General features: G+C 39.9%; 1 protein-coding gene across 3 annotated transcripts in view; it reads right to left on the reverse strand.

Annotated features, from left to right (window-relative positions):
* TTN (titin) overlaps positions 1-23,003 on the reverse strand; it is a 277,411-nt gene that overhangs the window by 230,071 nt on the left and 24,337 nt on the right. For all 3 annotated transcript variants that reach the window (XM_084892040.1, XM_084892042.1, XM_084892041.1), the window contains exons 18-43: positions 22,140-22,398; positions 21,846-21,909; positions 20,964-21,179; positions 20,163-20,305; positions 18,649-18,854; positions 17,899-18,132; positions 17,547-17,791; positions 16,399-16,655; positions 16,117-16,281; positions 15,847-16,015; positions 14,013-15,706; positions 13,589-13,870; positions 12,558-12,824; positions 12,190-12,462; positions 11,803-12,066; positions 11,450-11,710; positions 9,567-9,827; positions 8,765-9,028; positions 8,412-8,672; positions 8,024-8,284; positions 7,336-7,596; positions 6,683-6,824; positions 6,431-6,596; positions 5,031-5,262; positions 3,398-3,682; positions 3,039-3,164 (exon numbers count right to left, since the gene is read on the reverse strand). In XM_084892040.1, the coding sequence (XP_084748166.1) occupies positions 3,039-3,164; positions 3,398-3,682; positions 5,031-5,262; positions 6,431-6,596; positions 6,683-6,824; positions 7,336-7,596; positions 8,024-8,284; positions 8,412-8,672; positions 8,765-9,028; positions 9,567-9,827; positions 11,450-11,710; positions 11,803-12,066; positions 12,190-12,462; positions 12,558-12,824; positions 13,589-13,870; positions 14,013-15,706; positions 15,847-16,015; positions 16,117-16,281; positions 16,399-16,655; positions 17,547-17,791; positions 17,899-18,132; positions 18,649-18,854; positions 20,163-20,305; positions 20,964-21,179; positions 21,846-21,909; positions 22,140-22,398 (7,258 nt within the window). The remainder of the gene's footprint in view (positions 1-3,038; positions 3,165-3,397; positions 3,683-5,030; positions 5,263-6,430; positions 6,597-6,682; positions 6,825-7,335; positions 7,597-8,023; positions 8,285-8,411; positions 8,673-8,764; positions 9,029-9,566; positions 9,828-11,449; positions 11,711-11,802; positions 12,067-12,189; positions 12,463-12,557; positions 12,825-13,588; positions 13,871-14,012; positions 15,707-15,846; positions 16,016-16,116; positions 16,282-16,398; positions 16,656-17,546; positions 17,792-17,898; positions 18,133-18,648; positions 18,855-20,162; positions 20,306-20,963; positions 21,180-21,845; positions 21,910-22,139; positions 22,399-23,003) is intronic.

Consider the following 23,003-nt stretch of genomic DNA (forward strand, 5'->3'; position numbering starts at 1 on the left):
TGCCCAGTCCATGCATCTTTCTCTGTCTCCCAGACTCAGAGCACGAAGTACACGGACTGTTACAGCACTTACAACCTTTGGTTGTAGTTGTGAACCTCCTTATATTCACACACTGAGGTCTATGAAGGCAAGAGCCTGGTGTGGGGATCCATGGGACCTAGGGCAATGTCTTAATAGCAGGAACACAAATGTTGGCAGACTAAAGCTGAATAGATGCTTAAGTGAAAAAATGGGCATAAATCATTACTACAAAAATTATTGATCACTCCCTTAGCCAGCTCTCACTCTGTAAGCCTCCAAATGATTCTGACTCACCCGTAAAATAAACACTAATAAACCCATTTTAAAATTCTACTTTTCCCAATAGCTCTTCTACCAGTAGGTGGCACCAGAGACCTTCAATAGACAATATTTTTCTGGCGGGGAAAGCACCACCAGATTAGATTGCTCAGCACTATGTTCCCCAATTAACAAATTTTGAGTTCCCCCAAACATGCAACTGAGGCTTCTGAAGCCTCATAATTTTCTCCAATTTATAGAAGGCAGGGCTGCACTTTATTTCCTGAGGCAATAAATACTTGGTCAGAGGAAGCTGTCTAAATATTTTCAAACCTGGGGACATGAAACTATGTAATTTAAAAGGGCATTTTATTTAACGAATTTTTGTCAAATAGAAAATATGTTTTCAAGAGGGTGTTAAAACTTGTATATGTTTTACCACACATAGATAGTTAATGGTTTCATAAATTGGTGAACTATTCAAACAAATAAAGACATCAATCTTATATAAAAGAAAGAGTCTCAGAGGACTTCAAATGTATTTTTGCAACACCTTAAAGGCAAACTATAATATGACTTATTAAGTGCAAAGCACTATACAAATATTGTTAACACTTGATACTACTTTGGACAATCCACATATATGTATATTTACTTGAAAATTTTCTCCTAAAAATTCAATGAATGAATAAATTATTTGGTGTAGCTTTAGTGAATTTGATATTAAAGTGTTTTTTCTTTAATGTGTAAATAGAATATTATTAAATTAGTCCACATTTATTAATATTTAATATTTTTCAAATACTATGCTTTGAAATGACAAAAGCTATGTTGGTCACGCAATACCAGAATTTTATGTTTGTATAATTCTTCTCTATGGTCATAATAAAATTAATGTATTGAGCACCAGTCACTTGCCAGCCATGCCTAAAGGTGCTTTGCATACATTATATCCTTTAATTATGCTCATAAAATCAAACAAGTCCATTTAGTTCCTAGATTAGCATCTCCATCCCAGAGAAGGAAATCTCAAGACATAGCAGCCAATTGAAATACTAACTTGTTTAGGAAAATAGCTTTCAGCAATGTAATGCTGGGTCATAAACTAATGGGAGAAGCATAATAAAGAAAACAATAAAACTTATTAGGAGTGCTATGAGATGCCCAAGCTTTGAGAATTCTCCTCTGGTGGTGGTATAAAAAAACCAAGTAAATACGAGAGTGATTTTCATTTTGAATGAAGTTGGTTTATGTTGTCCCTTTCTGAGGCCAGTCTGCAATAACAAATGGTTTGAAATGGCTCTAAGCATTTTGTCTCATTCTACCAATGTCAAACTCCTGGGGGAAGGGGAAGTGTTGGTGGTGGTTGGCTAGTATGCCCCTATTAAAAATCCGAATTGATGGCCCTCCTGGAAGCACACTCACGCCTTTCCCCTCTTCCATTCTTCCCCACAGGTGTACATCTCCTAAACTCTAAGGGACCCCAATGGGCTTGCGACCAGCGCAGCAATGGGCATGGCAGTTTGTCCCGGGCACATCCCCTGAACCTGTCTTCAAGGCCCCCTTTTCTCTGACCTCTTAGTGAGCCAAAGCAGCCCAGCCTAGGTTTTCCCACCTACCGTGTTTCCCCGAAAATAAGACATCCTCCGAAAATAAGACCTAGCGCATGGAAAGATAAGGCATCCCCTGAAAATAAGACCTAGCACAATTTTGGGAGAGAAAAGTAATATAAGACACTGTCTTATTTTCGGGGAAACAGGGTAGTTCCTCTCCTGTTATCCTAGGCCCTTCCTTCTTTTACTGTCCCCAGCTTTAATAAATGTCCTCTAAAATAAAATTTAAAAATCCTAACAGACTGAGGAATTACTACATGATGGATACTGTGCTAAGTGCTGACTTGGGTTATCTAATATAATCCTGATAATAGTCTTAAGTGATTGGTATTAATCATTCAACAACCGTTAATTTGTCCAATCAATAATTACTTATTGAGTATCAATTACATACAGAACAAAAGTCATCTCCTTGTTCTCCTTGTTCACATGGAGTTTCTCTTCAAGTAGCTATTGCTTTTCAGGCACCAGGTTCTATGTACTAACACAGAATCCCTGGCCTCATGAAATGTACATTCTAAGATTGAATGCGATATTATTTTTATTTTATTCATAAGGGAAAGAGAACCAGAGAATTCATATTTTTGCCTAAGGGCACACAGTGGAGCCAAGATTCAAATCCAACCTCTCTGACCATAAAACCCTTCATTTTACCACTACAGGTTAATATATCATTCCACATAAACACTAAAAGACTTAATAACATCTTACATATAAATAGACCCTTCTTTTGAATCTTTTTAAAATGCTATTATAATTAATCTCACAATAACTGTAGTTTCTATTATATTTAATAAATAACAAAGTGCAACTATAATCATAAAGAAAACATGAAATTTTCTTAAAGTTTAAAACACTGGAAAATACTAATTCTTTTCTTATTGTGTTTAAAAATAACAAAGTTGATCACCTTAATTATATTTTTAGGTGTGTAGTCCAATATCAAAAAACACTGATCTAATTTTTAATTCAATAATTCAAATAAGTCTTCTGCAAATGAGCCTCTTTAAACCTTAAATTTTGCATGAGAGATGTTTGTGTTGAAGAAAAAGGTGATTACCCCTCCCCACTCCCCCCCCCACCCCCCCCCCCACACACATCATTCTTTGTGAATATTAGCCATGATACTGTCGTTTGTGAACCTACCAGTTCCAGAAACCCTGCACTGAAACCGAGCGGGCTGTCCCTCCGAAGTGGCAGTGTCCTGAAGTGGGGTGATGATGGCAGGAGGATAAACTGGCATTTCCTGGTCAGGAGACACGACCTCTGGAACTAAAGAAAGGGGCCATAAGGTTTATCATGATTGAGTCACCTTACAGACCTCATGGAACGGAGCATGCTGATTTATCATAATTTATCTCACGGTGGAACACTTTCAGAGTTCCCAAGTTGGGCGGCAATCTATTTGCATGAGCTCCAAATTGTATTTTTAAATGCACTGGGAGAATGCAAAATCTAGTTTCTTCGGTCTTATGATAAGCTGAGAAGTAGCAAGACATTCCTACCTTCCACTGAGAGTGAAGCTGAGGTTGTGGCAACTCCATAGTCATTCTTGGCTTCGCAAGTATAAACAGCTGCATCCTCTGGGAAGGCCTCAATGAGCAACAGTGTGTACTCTTGCCCATCGTGGAGGAATTTGCACTTGAAGCCAGTGGAAAGCAGCTGCTCTTCCTTGTACCAGGAAATTTTGGGCTGTGGTCTGCCAGAGATCACAGCACAGAAGCGGGCAGGTTTGCCAGACTGCACAGTAATAGGTTGGAGCTCCTGCAGAATTTGGGGTGGTTCTGGAGCTGAGGGTAAATGAAAACAAATAGCTCATGAAAAAGTGCAAAAAACACAGGAGAGCCCATGAAACTCTACATTAATTTGTTGCCAGGTGGTTACTCGTCTAGAAATAAAGCTTTGGAATTGTTACATCTTTGCTTGCCTCAGGATATTAGGACATTCGTTATGCTAAGAAGGGGAAAAACATTTGGAATGATGTCCTTAAGTAGAGGGAATAGCTTTAGAAAGATACTTTGAACATTTTGTATGGGGGCGGAGGGTGCTGAAAGCTTTTCTCAACAAAACAGGATTACCCCTGCTTCTAGTTAGGGTCCGGATGGGGGTATAGTGATGGCCAGTACCCTAAAGAATTCTAGAACAACTTCCACATTCTATTTATTTTTAAAAGTAATTTGGGTACATCACGTAGTAAAATGTCTCATCTCATTCAGGTTTGTTTGTTTGGTAAATATTTGTGTATGTGTAATAGTCATCTCTTTATATACGGTGCCAGTGAAGTGTGTTTATACATATGAAAGAATGAATGAATATTATTTTAGATGTAGTTAAATGTTTATATATATTTTAAAATCAGCTTTCCTGTTATGCTAATGAAAACATAATCTTAGTGTTGTGATGAGTGAGGGGAACTGGGTAATCCACGGAACACAGGAATAAAGAGAAATGACTTCTGTGAGGCTGGTTACTGATACTGCTTTTCTTCTCTGTACCTCATTTTCTCCATTACTAATCGCGCTCTCTCTCTCTCTCTCTCTCTCTCTCTCTCTCTCTCTCTCTCTCTCTCTCTCGAGGAAAGTGTGTGGATTAATGGCATTCCTCTTAGGAGTTGATAGCATGTGAAATCCCCCCTCTGAAGCAAGTACCCCTTGCCCTAGAGCTTCGGGCAGATAGAACACCATTCCACATGGCCTGTGGCTCCCTAGGCCCTCTGTGGTCTCACAGGGGAGGACCTCTGGGTTATCCCAGGCTCTGTAGACTAGAGGCTGGAAAGGCTCCTATCACTAGGTAGTGCTGCCAGTACGTATGCAGTTAGGATCTAGGTCAGATAACTAGAAGAGCTGAATCCATATCTAGAAACTGATTTGAGGTATAATTGACATGCCATGAATGTTCAATAGTGTTGACCAATCAATAAAAATCTAGCTGTCAGGGTTTTTTGGGGAATGACTTCTTAACTCTCATTTTAATAGCTGCCAACCCTTACCATAGATGTAATGTAAACATAAAATAGATGTAACCACATGAGTACTCTAGGTTCTTTAGAAATTACACAGAAACTGTCAGAGCTTTGGTAACTTAAATGGGAGGGTTATTCCAGATGGATCCACAAAACACGTTAACATCTCTACCTACCATTGACATAGAGGGTAACAGAACTCCTGTTCCTTCCGGCCACGAAGGTGTATTCACCGGCATCACTGTGCCTGGTCTCAGAGATGAACATCCGGTGGATTCTTCGCTCTACAACATACTGGTGTCGTTCTTGAATTTGGAAATTGATTTCAATGCCATCTTTATACCAGTGGGCATCAACATCGTCTTCGTTGACCTCAAACTCAACGACAGCACGTTGTTTCTCAATAACCTTTAGATGAAGCAACATGAAAAAGAATATTGAAGCCCTGTTTTCCTTCCAGTTAACCTGTTCTTGAAAGTGCTTATTTTTAAGCATGCAAAACCTATACATTATGATATAATAACTTGATTAGTTAAAGCCCATTCTAATTTTCCCTGCCATCCTTGGGAAAATGGTACCCAGAATTCTTGGAGCATGCTTACACCTGCACTGAGGAGGTTGCCCAAAAAGGCAATGATTTTATCCTTAAATGTTTGCCTGTTAATTAATAATAACAGAAATAAGAATACTTTGCATCTGTGGACTTCATATTACTTATAAAGCTCTTGAAAGTTACTGTACTATTCCATTTGATTTCATGTGATTTAAAACAGCGGTCGCCAACCGTTAGGACCTCAACGGGCCCCCAGTGGTCCGTGGACCACCAGCTGGCGACCACTGATTTTAAACAATAACATTGTGGACTAGGTTGTAACTGTTTTAAAAGCGAGGCTATCAAGATTCGGAAATGGACAATAAAGGGTGGGGACATATCCAGGTTGTCTGAGCCCTTGCTGAATGAAGCTTTTTCACTATGCCTAAGGCCTGTGACACCCAGTTCTTCTTGGATGAGGAATATGATGAAGTTAACTGCAAATGGTATTTCTCCTAACATGTTACCTCCATTATATGACTTGGGAAGACTGGTTGCCCCTGAGGGCAAGCTCTGCACAGGCAGTAGACAGCACAGGTGTTTGATCAGCCTTGCTCAAACTGGTCTTCCAATCGGACCTCCGAGTTAGTGCTCCCAGCCAAGTTCCCACATCCCTCCTTTCCCTAGCAGGCCGCTTCCGAGAAAATGCTACCTTGTTCTACATTCTCTTAATTCCAGTTTCAACGTTAGCTTTTTTTTCTGGTTGGTGCTGTTTGGCAAGTAGTCAATTATTGCATCACACAGTGAAGTTTCTACAGCTGTGTTAAAGGACTTTGAAAGCTGTTAAGGACACACTTATTCCCTAAGTGAGGGGAAGGGAAACTGCCTAAATTGATGTCAGCATAAGACTCTAAACCTGTGAGGATAAGCTGACTTAATTTTTTAGAGGACTGTAGTTAGACAATTTAAGTCAATAATTAAAATAGGAAATATGGATTATGGACTATTGATGATTTCTCAAAGAACGTGGCATGGATACAATACCTGGACCTCCTTTTTAATGCTTCGGATGCGAACATCTCTGCCCTCCACAAAGAGATTGGCGGTGGACATGTTGCCTCCTGCCACCACGGTGTACTGTCCGGCATCGGACATCCGGGTGGATGGAATCAGAAGGCGGTGGACATATTTCTCCTTCTGTATCTTGATTCTACGGATGAAATGGAAATTGAAGTTTAATGTATGCCGACTGAGAGGACATGGGGAATTGGAACGTAGTAAGACCAAACAACCGACCTGTCCTCAATCTGCAGCTCTTGTCCATCTTTCATCCACTGGACAGTGATGTCAGGCTCGGAAACTTCACATTCAAACATGGCTCGCTTCTTCTCGAGCACCTTGATATCCTTAATGTGTTTCCTAAATTCTATGTGACGAGCTAGAAAACAGCAGGCATAACATTAACCTTTTCAGCAGCTTTAGGAAGACATAATTCACATACTATAAAATTTACCCACTTAAGTGTATGAGTCAGTGGCTTGAAGTGCATTCAGAGTTGTGCAACCATCACCACAATCAATTTTAGAATATTCTAGTTACCCTAGAAAGAAACTATGAGCCCCTCATTGATAACCTCTCACACCCCTTATTACTGTTTTGCCTCAGATGTAGGCCAATTTATATCTCTATACATATATGTATCCTGAAGATTTCATGTAAATAGAATCATACAAAATGTAATCCTTTGTGACTAGCCTTTTCACTCAGCAGGAAGTGCTCAGGGTTCATTCATGCTGTAGCATGTATCAGTACTTCCTTTTTATTGCTGGATAATATTCCATAGCATGGATATACCACATTTCAATGATCCATCCACCAATTTATGCACTAACATTTTCTGCAGTGTGTTTGACATTATTTTTATGCACAGGACACCTACGAAGCCATACCTTCCACATAAAGGGTGGCTGTCGACGTAGCCTTTCCCGCCACAAAGGTGTAATCAGCAGCATCTCCAAAGTGAACATTCCTGATGTTCAGGGAGTGGGTGAGCTTTTTGGTTCGCATCTGGCACCTGTCCGTTGATTTGATTTCCACGCCATTTTTTAACCATTTGTAAGAGATGCCCTCATGGTTCACTGTCACCTCAAAGGTAATGGTGTCTTTTTCTTCAGCATTGATGTCCTTCAGCATGGACGTAATCATGATTGCTGCAAAAGGGGAAGGAAAAACACCAACTGAGACTTTATGTCAATAGAGTGTGCGTCATAACAGGTGCAGAATGAAAACGTGGCATGTATTTAGTATGTCTGGTAAGGCAACAACAGTTCAGAGATATGAGCTATGATACCTTCCAGGTACCTCTCTCTCTACAGAACAATGCCAAGTGACAGGGGAATAGAAACTGCAAGTGACAGAAACTGGGGCATCATTATAAGTAGCCTTTCAATGTTACTCTAATTGGAAAATTTTATCTAGGTGGAGATAGTAGTGCTTAACTCAGTGCAATCTCTCGGTAGACCTTCCAGTCAAAGATTTTTCACTGGACCAAATGATCAGGAAGAAAATGTGCAGCATATGGAATAACAATGATTCTACTAGATATCTCTTAGATTTTTTTTTTTCCTTTTAACTTACGGGTTACTTTCAGGGTGGCGCTGACTTGGTCGTTGCCACAGACAAATGTGTATTCTGCTGAGTCCTCTGTGCTGGTGTTCATGATCATCAGCTGGTGGAGCTTTCCCTGCACCACAATCTTGAACTTCTCACTCATCTCAATCTCCACGCCATTCTTCAGCCACATGGCAGGGACGTTGAAGTGGGACACCTCACACTCAAAGGAGGCAGTTTTGGTCTCAGGCACCTCGATGCTTTTCATGGTTCTTGTTATATGTAATGCTTGGGGGGGGGGGGGGGAATCAGAAAGCACTCCAGTTAATATATTTTCTTTGAAAGGCAGGTGAATCAGACAAATGAAAACATGGTAATCGTCCAGGGAAACGCTGCAGGGCTGCCTAATACTTACTCTCCACGAAGAGTTTAGCTTTGCATTCCAGCTGTCCCACCATGGCTGTATATTCCCCAGCGTCCGAGGGGGCGATGTGCTGGAGCATCAGTTTGTGGACCTTCCTTTCTGAGACCAGCCTGTGTTTGTCGCTCGGCTTAATCTCCACATTCTTGTGGAACCATTTTACTGGAACTGTGTCGTGGGAAACACTCACTTCAAAGGCAACGGTGGCATTTTCCAAGGCGGTCACATCCTTTGGCTTTTTAATGATCTTGACGGCTGATAAGGAAAGTTGAAGGGATTCGGGGAAATGGTTAGCATCATGGTAACCATGCGTTGGCAACTTGTACAGTGTTTCTAAGTCAACTTACTCTCAACGTGCAGCCTGGCACTGGCTCCTAGCCTTCCGAGCTTGAAGCCATAAACAGACTCGTCCATCATGGTACAGTTCTTAATCCTCAGAGAGTAAACGGTTCCTTTGACTGAGATGTCGTACTTGTCATTGGATTCCAGCACGACCCCGTTTTTGATCCACTGGATACCTTTCACGTTGGGGTGTGTTAGCTCGACTGTGAAAACAGCGTCCTGCGTCTCTGTCACTGTGAGGTTTTTCAATGTCTTCTTCACCTTGACAGCTGAAGACAAATTTATGGTCAGTTTAGAAAATAAGGATGATACATTTAAATTAAAGGAGTCCCAAATAAGAACATTACCTGGTCATCTTGCAAATGAATGGTTATCAAAAACTTTACAGACATGCAGTATCTCTGTTTTAAAAGACCCCTTGAGATTATTTAGGAAAACATGGGATCCAGTTTGAAATACACATCGGCAATAATTTTTCTATACTTGAATGGGAGGAAATTTGCAGAACCACACCCTAACAGCTTAATAGATTAATTGGAGAAGGGTGAAAATGAGAACATCTATGGATAGTTTAGCTGTTCCCCAGCGCTGGAACCTGAGAAATGCTTCTTCACACAAACACAATTCGTAAACAATGTGTATCTTGTGGTACATGGCTCAGAAAGAAGGCTCAGAGAGTCTTTAATGGTTCTATGAAATAAGAAGACTTAAGGCATCCAAAATGGTCTTGCCATTTGACATTAAAAACGGTAATTGACAAGAATGTAATGTGATTTGAAATGACAATTTTGTTGCTGCATCACTGACCTTCAACTTTGAGATTAGCAGATGTTTTGGAGGTGGCCACCTGGTAGGTGTATTCTCCAATGTCATCTAATTTGGTGGAAGCAATGATGAGTCTCCTTTTGCGGCCATCAGATTCACTTTTGATGCTGGTACTTAGTGGCAGGTGCTTGCCATCCCGCAGCCATTCGCCTTCAGAATCAGGGTTGGCAACTTCACATTCAAATACCGCTTCCTGAGATTCAGCTACTGTTTGGTCTGTGAGTGGCTTAGAGATGGCCCCTCCTTTGGAACAAAAGAAGTACAAGTGTGAGACCTTTAAAAATATTTATGCCATAAATAAATCTTTGGCCTTATCTACTTTAAAATGTCAAATTTTAAAACATGAATTTGAACATCATGAAATATCTAATACAATTATTTTAACCTATATTAAAAAGGTATCACAGAAACCCCTATTCTAAGAATGCAGGACTGATAACAAGGGGAAATGCTGGCATCAGAAAGGTTTTGCGAAGGAAAAACAACTGTAAAGTTAATATGGAATTCTGAAAACCCCACTATGCAGCATACCACAACAATTGCTCCTCCCTCAGAGGCATTCTACTTAGTCTTCTTAATCACCTCTTCCTGGGAATATGTCTGATATTTGATTGGGGAGAAAATTGCTACACAAAATGGCCAAGGCATCAATGTTTCTGTAAGATTAGGGATTCCTATATACTAAAAATCACTGTTTTGACAAAAGTCATTTCTCCTATGAAGTTCTCCCCTGTTGCATCCAATGCCATCATGCACTGACAGAAATAATGACTCCTTCAGCAAGTTAGTTCCTGATGCATCTGTCCCTCTCTAAATTGAGAATTCCTCGAGAAAAAGTATCATGCCTTATTCATTTCTGTGTTCTGAGTTTCTAGCAATGTCTGGCTATGGCAAGTAGTTTTAAGATTTTGGGTGAAATCACATAAGGGCTCATGGTTTCTTTTTTTTTTGTTTTGTTTTCACACATTTAAAAAGATGTCATTTACATTAAATATATCAAAGTTCAGGATATAAAATTTTGTTTCAAAAATTTTTTCATAGTCAAATCTATGGGAAAACCTTACAATGTAATAAAATATAAACCATGCAAATTTCTTTCCAAATAAGAAACCCTGTTCTCATATAACTTGCGTATATATGAGATGTCCTGGATAGCACAATTTAATCTCAATGTAATATCCCAATTCTTCAATATTTAAATCATAAAGAACCAAACAAATTAATGATGACTTTAGTTTTTTCCTGACATCTGACTTACATTTCTGATTCCTCGTTATAAAGTTAAGGGTTTCTGCTGAATGAAAATAGTCTACTTCATAAGAAAGAAATACACAGACATACTGAGTTATATTTTTAAAATATTCTCTGGGTTCATAAGAAGTATGAAAGAAAATGCTTCTTTAGGGTAGGAATATTTAAATAAAGCTCAATTCAACAAACACTTACTGATCCTCTCTCATACTGGAGTACACAAGGAAGAAAGAGAAGCAATTTCAGATTTGGGGAGCTTATATTCTGGTGCAAGAAGAAGAAATTGGGATAAGACAAGTATATGGCAAGGAGTATGGAAAAGGTACACATAAAGTGGTCCTGAGTTTGGAGGACTGAGATCTTCTACAAATGGGGAGACTGAGGAAGGCTTCACAGAGGAGAAAGCATGTGAGGTAGGTATCCCTGAAGGAACATTTGGAATTTAGGGAGTTCATGCCAGAGCTGAGCAAACTACTATAGGCTTTGAGAAGAGCATAAGCAGAGGCAGAGCAATGAGAAACTGATGGGAATTTGGCAGGAAATGAGCAACCACTTCTTTATGTTTAAACAATTGTCCCACATACGAACTTAGGTTAAGTGATAAATGGACCAACCTGCCACATTAAGTTTTCCAGATGTCATGTTTTCTCCAGCATAAAATGTATATTCTCCTTCATCATCTTTCATCATATTTTGAACTGTCAACTTATATATTTTTCCATGAGCTTCAATTTTATATTTAGAACTGGGTTTGATCTCTTTGTCCTTAAAATTCCACAAGACATCAATTCCTGAGTGGGACAGCTCAACCTCAAGGACCACATTTTGGGTCTCTGTACAGGTAAGGTCACGAAGCCCTCTTATAATCTTAACTTCTGCGGAAAAGGTAAAATAATCACTCGGTTATTATTACACCGGGAACACAGAATGCTTAAAATGATGCTAGGTTAAATGGGAGAATCCTTACTTTCTACAGAGAGTTTACAGCTGGTTTCAACTCTGCCAACCATCAGCGTGTAAGGTCCTTCATCTGAAGCATGGGTCCGGTTAATCACCAGTCGCTGCTTAGTGCCTTTGACAATGGCTTGCACGCGATCATCAGGCTTGATCTGTTCATCATTTAAATACCATTTAACAGAAGTCACATCCGGGACGGAGACCTTACATTCGAGGACAGCCTTGGTACCCTCCAGCACGTTCACATCCTTTAGAGGTGTGATCACATCGACACCTGCAAAGCCACAGACACACATATGAAATATTTATGAATATAGATTCTGTTTTAAAAGTCTGTTTATGAAAGCTCCTGCCTCACTTGACAATGTACACAGAAAACCATGGAAGTTGCACTCACTGTAGACAGAGACACGCCCACTGGTTGACATTCCCAGGGATGGAATGGTGAAGGAGTAATTCCCAGCGTCCTCCTTGGTCATGTCTTCGATGAGCAGCATGTGCGACTGTTTGTCGATCACAATGTGAACCCTGTCACTGGGCTGCACTTCCTGGCCGTCTTTCATCCAGACACCTTCCACATTTTCCAAGGAGACTTTAACTTCCAGCTGAACAATGTCCCCCTCACAGACTTTTTGATCACTGAGTCCTTGTAGGATAGCAATGGGGCGGGCTGTAAAAGATGGGGAGAAAATGAATTTTATAACCATTGTTTGTCCATAAGCCACAGGATGCTCCCTGCAGACCCAAAGGAATGGGGAGACTTACGTTTCATCTTTAGTTTACAAGTGGTCTTTTTCCCGTCAACAACAAAGCTGTATTCTCCTTGGTCCTCTTTGGTCACATCCTTGACTGTGAGGTTCTGACGTCCACGGCGAGATGTGATTGAGTATTTGCCATTGGATTTAAGCTCCACGTCATTGTGATACCATTTGCCTTCTATGTTTTCTGGGGTTATAATGCACTCTAACTCTCCTGAAAATGATTCTGGAACTTCTATGTCCTCAAGTTCTTTTATAAATTCAATAACTGCACCTGAGGCATAAGATAGAAAGAAGTTAATTTCTCTGGAGTGTTATTCATATAGACTGAGCATAGGGAACATTCCTTGTATATCTCTTATCTCTTCCATACTATCAGGAATATTCTTAATATCTACCTGCTGATAGGCTGAGAAATAAATGTTAGATAAAAAGGAATTACTTTAATTTTTAAATTATTTTTAAAGCATAGACTTATATTTCAATGAGAAAATTAAAATATAAGGCATAAAACCTTGCTTATTAAAAATCCAAATTGTCAAAATTCTTAATTAATAGTATAAGTTCATCATTCTTTCTATAGAGCTTATATACAACTAGAGGTTCAGTGCACGGCATTTGGGGGGCGGGGGGGGGGGGGACCCTCAGCCCAGCCTGCACCCTCTAGCACTCCAGGAACCCTCAGAGCATGTTAGTCAGATATCCTTAGCACTGCTACAGAGCAGGAGAAGCTCCCTCTACTGCTGCCTTTGTGCTCACCAGCCATAAGCCTGGCTTCTGACTGAGTGGCGCTCTCCCTGTGGGAGCGCATTGACCTCCAGGGGGCAGCTCTTGCATTGAGCGCCTGCCCCCTGGTGGTCAGTGCATGTCATAGTGACCAGTCGTTCTGCAGTTTGGTCAATTTGCATATTACCCTTTTATTATATAGGAATCCTAACTAATTCTTTATATGAAGGGAAAATTGCCTAGATAATTTTTTTTCCAGATATTAAGGCTGACTTTATAACTTAAGTAAACATTGAAAGAATCATTTATTACCTTCAACAATAAGTTTAGCAGTTGTCTTTACATTTTCATCTTCCACAAGCACACAGCTGTAGTCTTCAGCATCAGCTGTATCAACGGTCAGAATGGAGAGGAAGTGAACCTTCCTGTCAGAGTGCATCCTGTATTTATCTCCCGACTTGATCTCCACTCCATCTTTATACCATTTCACTTTGACAAATGGCTCTGAGGTTTCACATTCAAAGGTTGCCATGGTGTCTTTTTCCTTAGCAACAACATCTTGTAATTCCTGGGTGAAAGTGATCAATTGCTTGGCTATAAGAAAAGGAAAAAACACACACACACACACATATTGCATTAAATTGAAAGTTGGAATAATGGGAAATAAAAATAAACAAACTAGTGAATATTCATGGATAAATAGAGAGACCCATCAAATGAACAAAATTTGAATTACCTTGGACGAGTAAGAATGCGTGGCTTGAGGTCTCCCCAGCTATGTTGATGGCTTTCACCATGATGCTGGCAGAGTCCTCAGAAGTCACATCTCTTATGACCAATTCACAAACATTGTCTTCGGGCCAGTACCAGTAGACTCGGTCAGAGCGTTCAATCTTGACACCATTTTTGTACCATTCACATTCGGGATCTGGTTTTCCCACGACTCTGACCCGGAAGTGTGCATCAGATCCTTGGCCCACTGTTTGGCTTTGGATTCTTTCAAAGATTTTGGGGGCTTCCATACTAGGACTTAGTTCAACCCTATCAGGTTTAAAAGTTGGAATAGTGATTTTGCCCTCTTCCACAAGGGCTTTCTTCTCCTCTTCAGTTAGCTCTTTGGTCCAATGGAGAAGTTCATCTTTTGTCTTCTTAAGGAGTTCTTCGTAGGATTCATCCTTTTTACGAGACTTGAGCTCCACAGCAGTGATGGCTTCATAATATCCTTCCTCTGTTCTGCGCTTGAATTTGCTGCGCAGCTCTTCTGATTCCTCAGACACTTTTTCGTGGGTGATTCGCTCGGCCCTTTTCAACTTCACAATTTCCTTGGCTTCAGTGGTGTCAACGGGTCTATCTACCTTTTGTACCTCAAACTGAAGTTTCCCAGATTCGTGTACATGAAACTCAGGCTTTGGTTCAGGAGCTCGCCTGAGGACAGACCTAAAATCTTCCCTCTGCTGGATCTCAAGTTTCACTTTATGCTCTGTCACACCTTCAGGATTTTCTGCGGTGACTTTGACTTCACCTGTGTCATATGATTTGCAGTCCACAATGTCCAGATAATGAATGCCATCGTAGCGAACTCTGAACCTCTTGCTTTTGCGGATGAGCTGTCCATTGAGGTACCAGTTGACTTTGGGCTGAGGGTAACCTGTCACTCGGCAACGGAATCTAGCAGTCTCCCCTTCAAGTACTCTTACTGGCTCCGGGAACAAGACGATGTCTGGCTTCTGCTTCTCTTTTTGATCTATCGTCACACCTGTAAGAGCACCTTCATGAGCCATCCTCTCTAATTCTTCAATCCTCTGTAAGCCTTTCTTGCCTTCAGGCAATTGAGTTTCTTCCACCAGACTTTTCTCATCTTTAACAATGAGGGTGGCAGATGTGTGATCCGTTCCGTATTTGTTAGTGGCTCTGCAGGTAATGATGCCACTGTCTCTAGAATATGCAACTCCGTAATCAAGGCTGCAATACCCAAACTCATTGATCATCCGAAGCCTGTTGGCTGCTTCCAGTGGTTTCCCATCGTGGAGCCATTCCACCACCATCGTTGGGTCACCAATGGGTGTCAGCCTGCATTCAAAGTGGGCAGGCCCAAAGCGCTTGAGTCTTAAGGAAGTGAGTTTTTTCTTAAAAAATGGTTTCTGTTGTTTCTCTTTGTCATAGAGGTCACCCTCCTCCCATTGCTCTTGACCGTATCGCAAATGCAAGGGCTCCAGCTCTGGGGCTGCAATTTCCTTTGCTCTATATGTCCCTCTTGGGATGATTAGTCTCCTCTCAGGTTCAGGCTCTGCAAACTCAACTTCCACATTGACTTTGCATCTTGTAGTATCTCGGCCAGCCCTATTGATAGCAGTTGCAGTATACCAGGCTGAGTCTTGGCTGACAGTGGAATCAATTTTAAGGGCAGCTTCTCCCTTGGTTCCTTCAATTCTACAACAAACAAACAAACAAACAAACAAACAAAGTTAAAAACAAAACAAAAAAAATCACTAATACAGAAGTAGTAGTTGCTTCCTTGGTTATTGGATTTGCAGAATGGACTTAGTAATATTATTCCCAAGCAAAGTTACCTGATTTTTGGATATTTATGAGGTAGAATGATTTCACTGTTTTTCAACCATACGATGTCAGGGTTAGGGTTACCCGTAGCTCTGACTTTCATTTCAAGTCGGGAACCCTCCTTTATATTGACATTTCTCAGTTTTTCCACAAACACTGGTTTAACCTGATGTTCCACAGCTGAAAGAGAGAGAGGTCATGATTTAGAGTGAACAGGGCTGAAATACCTGTCCAAAACCCAAGTGATAAAGTAATTTCTTTTTTAATTTAAAAGCAAATACCTTCCACAGTTAAAGTTACTGAAATGGATGATTTGCCCGCCCTGTTTTGGGCAACCACAGTCCATTCTCCAGAATCACTGGGTTCTGTCGGGACAATAATCAGTGATTGGGTACCATCTTCTTTAATGACCACTTTATGGGTATAGTCATTGACAACTTGCTCGCCTGTCAAAAAATAAATGAAAAAGAAAACAGATGGTTAAAATAGTTTTTTAAATTGTTGGGCAACACATATACACTTATTTTTGGGTTTAAGAATTTGTGAGAAGAAACTTATCATACCATTATGAAACCAGAAGGTCTCTGGCATAGGTCTACCCACAACCTTTAGGTCAAATCTGGCAGTTTGTCCTTGTAAACATTTGAAAGAAGCAGGTTTTAACACAAAGACTGGCTTATACAGTCTCTCGAGTTGTGATTCATCTGTTTCCTCCAGCCTACGTCCAGGGGACATCCGTGCAGGGGACATCCGGGCAGGGGACATCCGTGCAGGAGACATGCGTATAGGAGACCTGCTCACTGAACGCGGAGAGACAGATCTGGAAAACAAAGGACATACTTTCATGAATCATAGAGAAAATTCAGCAAAATAAACAAACCTCTTTGTTTCTTGTTCATCAATGTCATTTTATAATTTACTTCTGTATGTTACAGAAGGCACCTCAAACCCACTGGGATCTAAAATGGAATATATTAGCATAGCTCCCCAAACTACATTTTTTTCATATATCCTCACTCCAGTCAGTAGTCATTTAGCATAGCCAGGTATTCAGGGACTCAGAATCTTGGAATGATCTTAAGTACTGTCTTTCTCTCACCACCTTGACTTAATTAGTCACCAATCCATTTTGTTTCCACTTTCAAAACATCTCAATAAAGATTGGTTGGGTAAACAAACCAAAGCATAAGAAAAAAAGATTAACATATGTTCTTACCCAACAGGAGGAAAAACATAAAAATTATATTTGAAAATAAAATCCTATCTTTCCATTGCAGCTAGAATGGCGTGGATGGGATAACCCTACAGGCTGGGTAAATGAAGGCAGTTTTCATAGGATCGCAGAGATTCAGCGTGCCCACATTCAAACTAGATATAATAATCCCTATATTGCAGCATTATTGTATACATTAGGGCTAACATGTAAAATACGATAGTTAGATAAACCTTATAGCCTTCATTATATTAGTTATAACATTGACAAAATGAAGAGTGTGCTACAGTAATAAAAATGTTTTGCTCATCTTACATAGGGGCAAGAAATAAAATCTCATGGCAATTACTGGCAGGTTTCTGTGCTGTCTCACTCAACCTTCACCCCAAACCTCTTCCTACTCCTCTTCTCCCTACATACAATAGCAATTTGCCACTGGGATATTTAGTATTTTAAATAGTTTAAATACTAATCAATCCAAATTATTATGTCTCTTACCTAATTCTGCTCATTGGCTCTGGTGTGGGCATGTACATCGGAGCACTAAGTGGAGCAGCAGGCTCCACATACAACTTCCCAGAGCAGATGGCATTTCCTTTCATGTTGCTGGCAAATGCAGTATAGATGCCCTCGTCTTCTGGAAGAACGACAGGTATGCGTAGACTAGCTCTGCCATCTTGTAGAAAGTCCATTTGGTATCTCTCTCCATGCCTAATGCGCTTGCCATCTTTGTACCACGCAATCTGCAAGCAATATGTACAGGTGAATTAAATGTAGATAAAATAGGTATAATGTAACCTCGTTGTATCTTTATTGTGGCATGGAGGTATGATAGATGGTTCTATTTTACCTTGGGTAATGGATAGCCAGACATCTTGCAATGAAAGGTAACACCCATCCCCTCAAGAATCCTGTAATTCTTGATTCTTAAATCAAATCCTGCTTCCACAGCTTCAGATTCAGAAATGTCAACTGCCATCTTTTCTTCTCCATCTTCTTCAAGAAGTTCTTCTAGTGTAGTCTTTATTATTCTGTATTCAATTTCTTTAATAAGCCTCTCTTCAAAGGAAGAAATGTGGAATTCCTATGTAGCAAAGAAGATGATAGTTTGTTAAAAAGATATATCCTCACTGTTAGAAATTCTTTAAGGTTATTAGTTTCAGAGATAAGGATGGATGAAAGTTTCTAACTAGGAGAAAACTTTAGAAAGCTCTTTTTGTTTTTAGTCTGTATTACAATCATCTTTGCTGGTTCACATTGTGGCATCTTGGGTAAAAGATAGTCTAAAAGTGTGGGTTACAAAAGTTCAGATGTTTATCATACAAAGAGATCATGGCAGTAATGAACATGGTCATGCTAGTGTTTGTCTATATATATTTCTAAAGTCATATTTTGTTGCATATATGAAATCTGTTCTAAAGTCATAGGTGCAACATGTCATGAAGACTAAGGAAGCTTATCAACAGTGAAACTGGGCCAATTAATCACATTCTAACTGATTCCATCACTTCACAATGAAATTATTTTTAAAAAAGGGAGGGATTATAGGAGGAAAGCATAACTTGTAAAAGGGTTTACATCTCATTATTTTTATACTCACTTGGTCTTCTACAAAAGTTCTGACCATTACAGTATCTTTGGCCATTTTCTTCCTAATTAAGGCCTGTTCTTTTTCATACTCTTTTTCATAGTCAGCATATCCAAATCCAGGTGCTGTTTCTCCAACTTTAGGTTCTTGCACAAAGGCAGTCATTTGTGTCTGATAAAACATTTCTTGCTGAGACTTCATCAGTAAGTCATAATCAGCTAAGAGTTAAGAACATAAGTTACTTTTCAATGTTCTTATGTAAAAGCCCTCATCCCATTGTTCACTCAGGCAAGCCCCACACTAAAAAAAGTTGATAACCAAAAGACTGATTTGTTTTTCCAAATTTTACTATCAAAGTACTCAATAAATAATAATTAGATTGAATTTTCAAAACCAAACAAGTCAAACCAGCCCCTACTATTGTAGAAACAATTTCATATTAGCAGTCAGTCCTTTGGGATGTATCCTGAACATCTTTCTAATTTCCTGTATTGCTTTTGGCAATTAATTTACCTTCCTGGTCTTGAGTTCTTTCTCTGCTAAGTGGGGATAATATCCTAACCTTCATTTAAGGGGTGTTGTGCAGATCAAATTAGACAGAGCATGTGATGGTCACTGTAAATGCGAACAGCTAAACAAAGATAGCGGTGACTCACAGAATCATTTGTTTGGCCTGAATGCTATTATCAATACATTTCTTTTTTTCAAATTACTTACGAATTTTTAAAATCATGATTTCCAGCTTTTCTATAAAATATCAGAAACTCTAGTAAAATACAGTCTGGTACAAGTGTGCCTGACAATAACACACTAGAGACAGGACACTACTGCCCCCTTGAGACAGGGCATATACTTTCCAGCTTGCCATTGTCTTCCTTGTGCTCACCGATATCATCTATCTGCCTGGGTCTGGGAGTTAACTGTATTTAGAATCCCTTCATCTTCAAAGGCATGGTATGCAACAAATGATGCCACCAAAAAGAAAATATTACTAATAGAAGTTCAACACCAGTATGGTTTTTGAGGCCTGGAGTGTATTATGCTAAGTGAAATAAGCCAGTCAGAGAAAGATCACATGATCTCCCTCAAATGTGAAATCTAATTAACAACATAAACTGATGAACAAAATAGATCCAGAGACATAAAAGCATGGAATAGACTTTCAAATCTCAGAGGGAAGGCGAGGATGGGAAGAGATCAAGCAAAGAACTTGTATGCACATATGCATAACCCAAGGACACAGATGATAGTGTGGTGAAGGCCTGGGGCAGGCGGTGGTGGGCTGGAACGGGTCAATGGGGGAAAACAAGGGACATATGTAATACTTTCAACAATAAAGATTTAGAAAGCTAAAATATGAAAAATATTTCCTATTATGGCTGAGCCAAAGAAGGGAAGCAATTGAGACAGAACCAGTATCAGAACCAGGGTACTGCAACAGGCCTTTCAACAAACACACAGCCCTGCTACGTCCATGTGTTTGTGCTCTTATCATGCACATAGGTACTAGTTAGAGTTGCACTGACCTTCTCCAAGCAAGGAGGCAGATGCAGAAGTTTCTCCATGCTTATTACGAATAACAATAGTGTATTCTCCAGCATCATCGGCAAAAGTCATTGAAATCACCAGTTTGCACTCACCGGTTTGTTTGTTGTAAATCACTTTGTGTCTTTATGGAAATAAACAAACAAAACCTTCAGTCATATAATAATCCTTATGTAACTGTGCTATAAAATGCAATGATCCTAAGCATGTGACTAAGCACTACCATAGACAACAACTGAAAATTGTGAAAAATACATGGATATGAGTAATGAGGGACATGAACACTTTATAAAATAAATAATATAATACTACTGGAATCAGATATATGGAAACAAGTGGCTGCAAATATGTTTAATTGTAGCAAATTTATTAGCATTACTTTTCTTGTATAACTATCTTCTTCATCACATGACTCTTGGTCTCTTATCTTTTAGTGACTTAATTATGTGTTTTTGTTAAAAATGGTCTCAGATTCTTTCAGGAAAAGTGTGTGTGTGTGTGTGTGTGTGTGTGTGTGTAAATACCTGTAAATATATACATTTTCTCTATTTCACTAGCACTATAAATGAACCAAACTAGAATGTAAAGAAATATATCTTCTATCCACTTTGTCAGATGACTTTGTTTTTCAATAAGACTTTGTACAAACATGTGAAAATACACAATGGAGGGTCCATAGTGAAAGAGACTACCTGCTGTAAGTATATTCTACTTCTCTCTAGGCTTCATATACATACCATGCATATCACAGAGAACTCTATATCATTCAGCCATTAACATACCTATATCCAGAGGTTAGAGGAACCCCAGATTTTTTCCAGTAGACATGGGGCTTTGGGTTGCCACCAATCTGGCATTCGAATACCACACTCCCCCCTTCCACCAGTTTCTGGATCACTGGTTTTGAAATGAAGAAAGGAGCAGCAGGTTCTCCAGGCTCGGCTCGGTCTTCCATGATGCTAGTGTCAGTCATTACCACATCTCGTGACTCCACAAAGCTGGGAATAGAATTTCCTCACATTAGCTTCTGGACTGTAAATTTCTAATACTAAACGGACTGGAAAAAAAATCAAGACTATATATATTGACTCTTGAACAAAGTGGGGCTTAGGAACACCAACACCACCGTGCAATTCATGTATATCTTTTTAAAAAAACATATATTTTATTGACTTCAGAGAGGAAGGGAAAGGGAGGGAGGGAGGTAGAAGCATCAATGATGAGAGAGAATCATTGATTGGTTGCCTCCTGCATGTCCCCTACTTGGGATCGAACCCTGGGCATGTGCCCTTGACCAGAATGGAACTTGAGTCCCTTCGGTCCACAGGCTGACACTCTATCCACTGATCCAAAATGGCTAGGGCCATGTATATCTTTTGACTCTAAATTCAGCTTTTCCTTTCCACAGGTTTCAAATTCACAGATGCAACCAAACAGACTGAAAATAGCATTTTCAATTTGCTATTGGGAATCTGTGGTTGGGAATGTGAAAATACTGTTTTTGATTCCAAGTTGGTTGAATCTGCAGATGCAAAACCTAACAGACACAAGGGTTGACTGTATGTATTGAAAAACACCCATGTGTAAGTGAACCCATACTTTCAAATCCCTGTTGCTCAAAGATTGACTAGAACGAAAGCTCATTAAACAAAAGAATGTTTTACCGTTTCTCTTCTGTGGTAAACTTCTCAGTCATGGTTGTGGTTTCTTTTTCAAACTCTTCTGACACTGGAAAAAGATAGAAGTTTCTCATTAAAGTCAGGCACTTAGTCCATTTTGTTAGTGACCCTGCTTAACATAACAATTTAAGTTGACTCCATAACCTCCCGTCCTGCCCCCGCTCCAAAAGGGGACACAACTGGGAGGTGTGCAGAGACCCTACTGTTCAAGGAAGTGTCAGCTGGGAGTGATGAGTGAGTGACAGCTGTATGCAAGGACATGGGAGCATAGCCACTCACCCTGCACAGCCAGGAAGCAGGAGGTGCTGACGGTCCCAGCCTCGTTCACAGCACTGCAGGTAAATCGCCCGCTGTCTTCGGCAAAGGCTTCCCGAATCATAAGCCGAGCAATTCCACTCTGGAAGGTTATCTGGAAGTCAATGGAGCTTTCTATTTGGTAGTCTTCCCTGTACCATGTCACTTTGGGGGATGGGTATCCAGAGATGTGGCACTCCAAGGTGACGGATTCACCTTCTATAACAGTCACATTTTTTAAGCCCTGAAGAGAGAGAGAGAAAAAGAATGTAATATTGATAAGTGTGCATTTTCATTCATCATCTCTATATGTTATGGCATATGTGGGGGTTTGAAGTACATTCTAATGGCCATAAATGGTTTTTTAAGATCGGCACTTTAGAAATGTTAGCAGAGATTCCTTTTGGAAATTGGAAGAACCCCAAGTTGAAATAAATAAATATATAAATAAAGCAAGGTGTTTCCGAATTGTTAAGGTGGAATTATATTGATGCCAAATAACTCTATATGAGGGTAACTCCATACCCTCTGTGATTCTCATATACTCAGACCTTAACAAAGCCTGAAGGCTCAGCAGCATGTGCTGCCTCTTCAACAAAGCTTTCCAAGCTATCCCCTATTCTAAGTAATTGACTCTTCTTAGCGATCCTCCCTCTGTGGAGGTGCTTATCACTTCTTGTATTTTATCTTGCTTGTTTAGGACATTTTCCCTGACAGTCAGGCAAAGGTTTCAGAAGGCTACATCTCTTTCTCTATCTCCACACTTTCTTCTAATGCCTTACACATAATAGAAATTCACTAAATCTGTTGACTACATGACCCATGGTTGCCACACAGAATCTCCCTTTC

The sequence above is a fragment of the Pipistrellus hanaki genome (genome assembly GCF_964339955.1).
Source record: "Pipistrellus hanaki genome assembly, chromosome: 8".
Taxonomy (NCBI): Eukaryota; Metazoa; Chordata; class Mammalia; order Chiroptera; family Vespertilionidae; genus Pipistrellus; species Pipistrellus hanaki.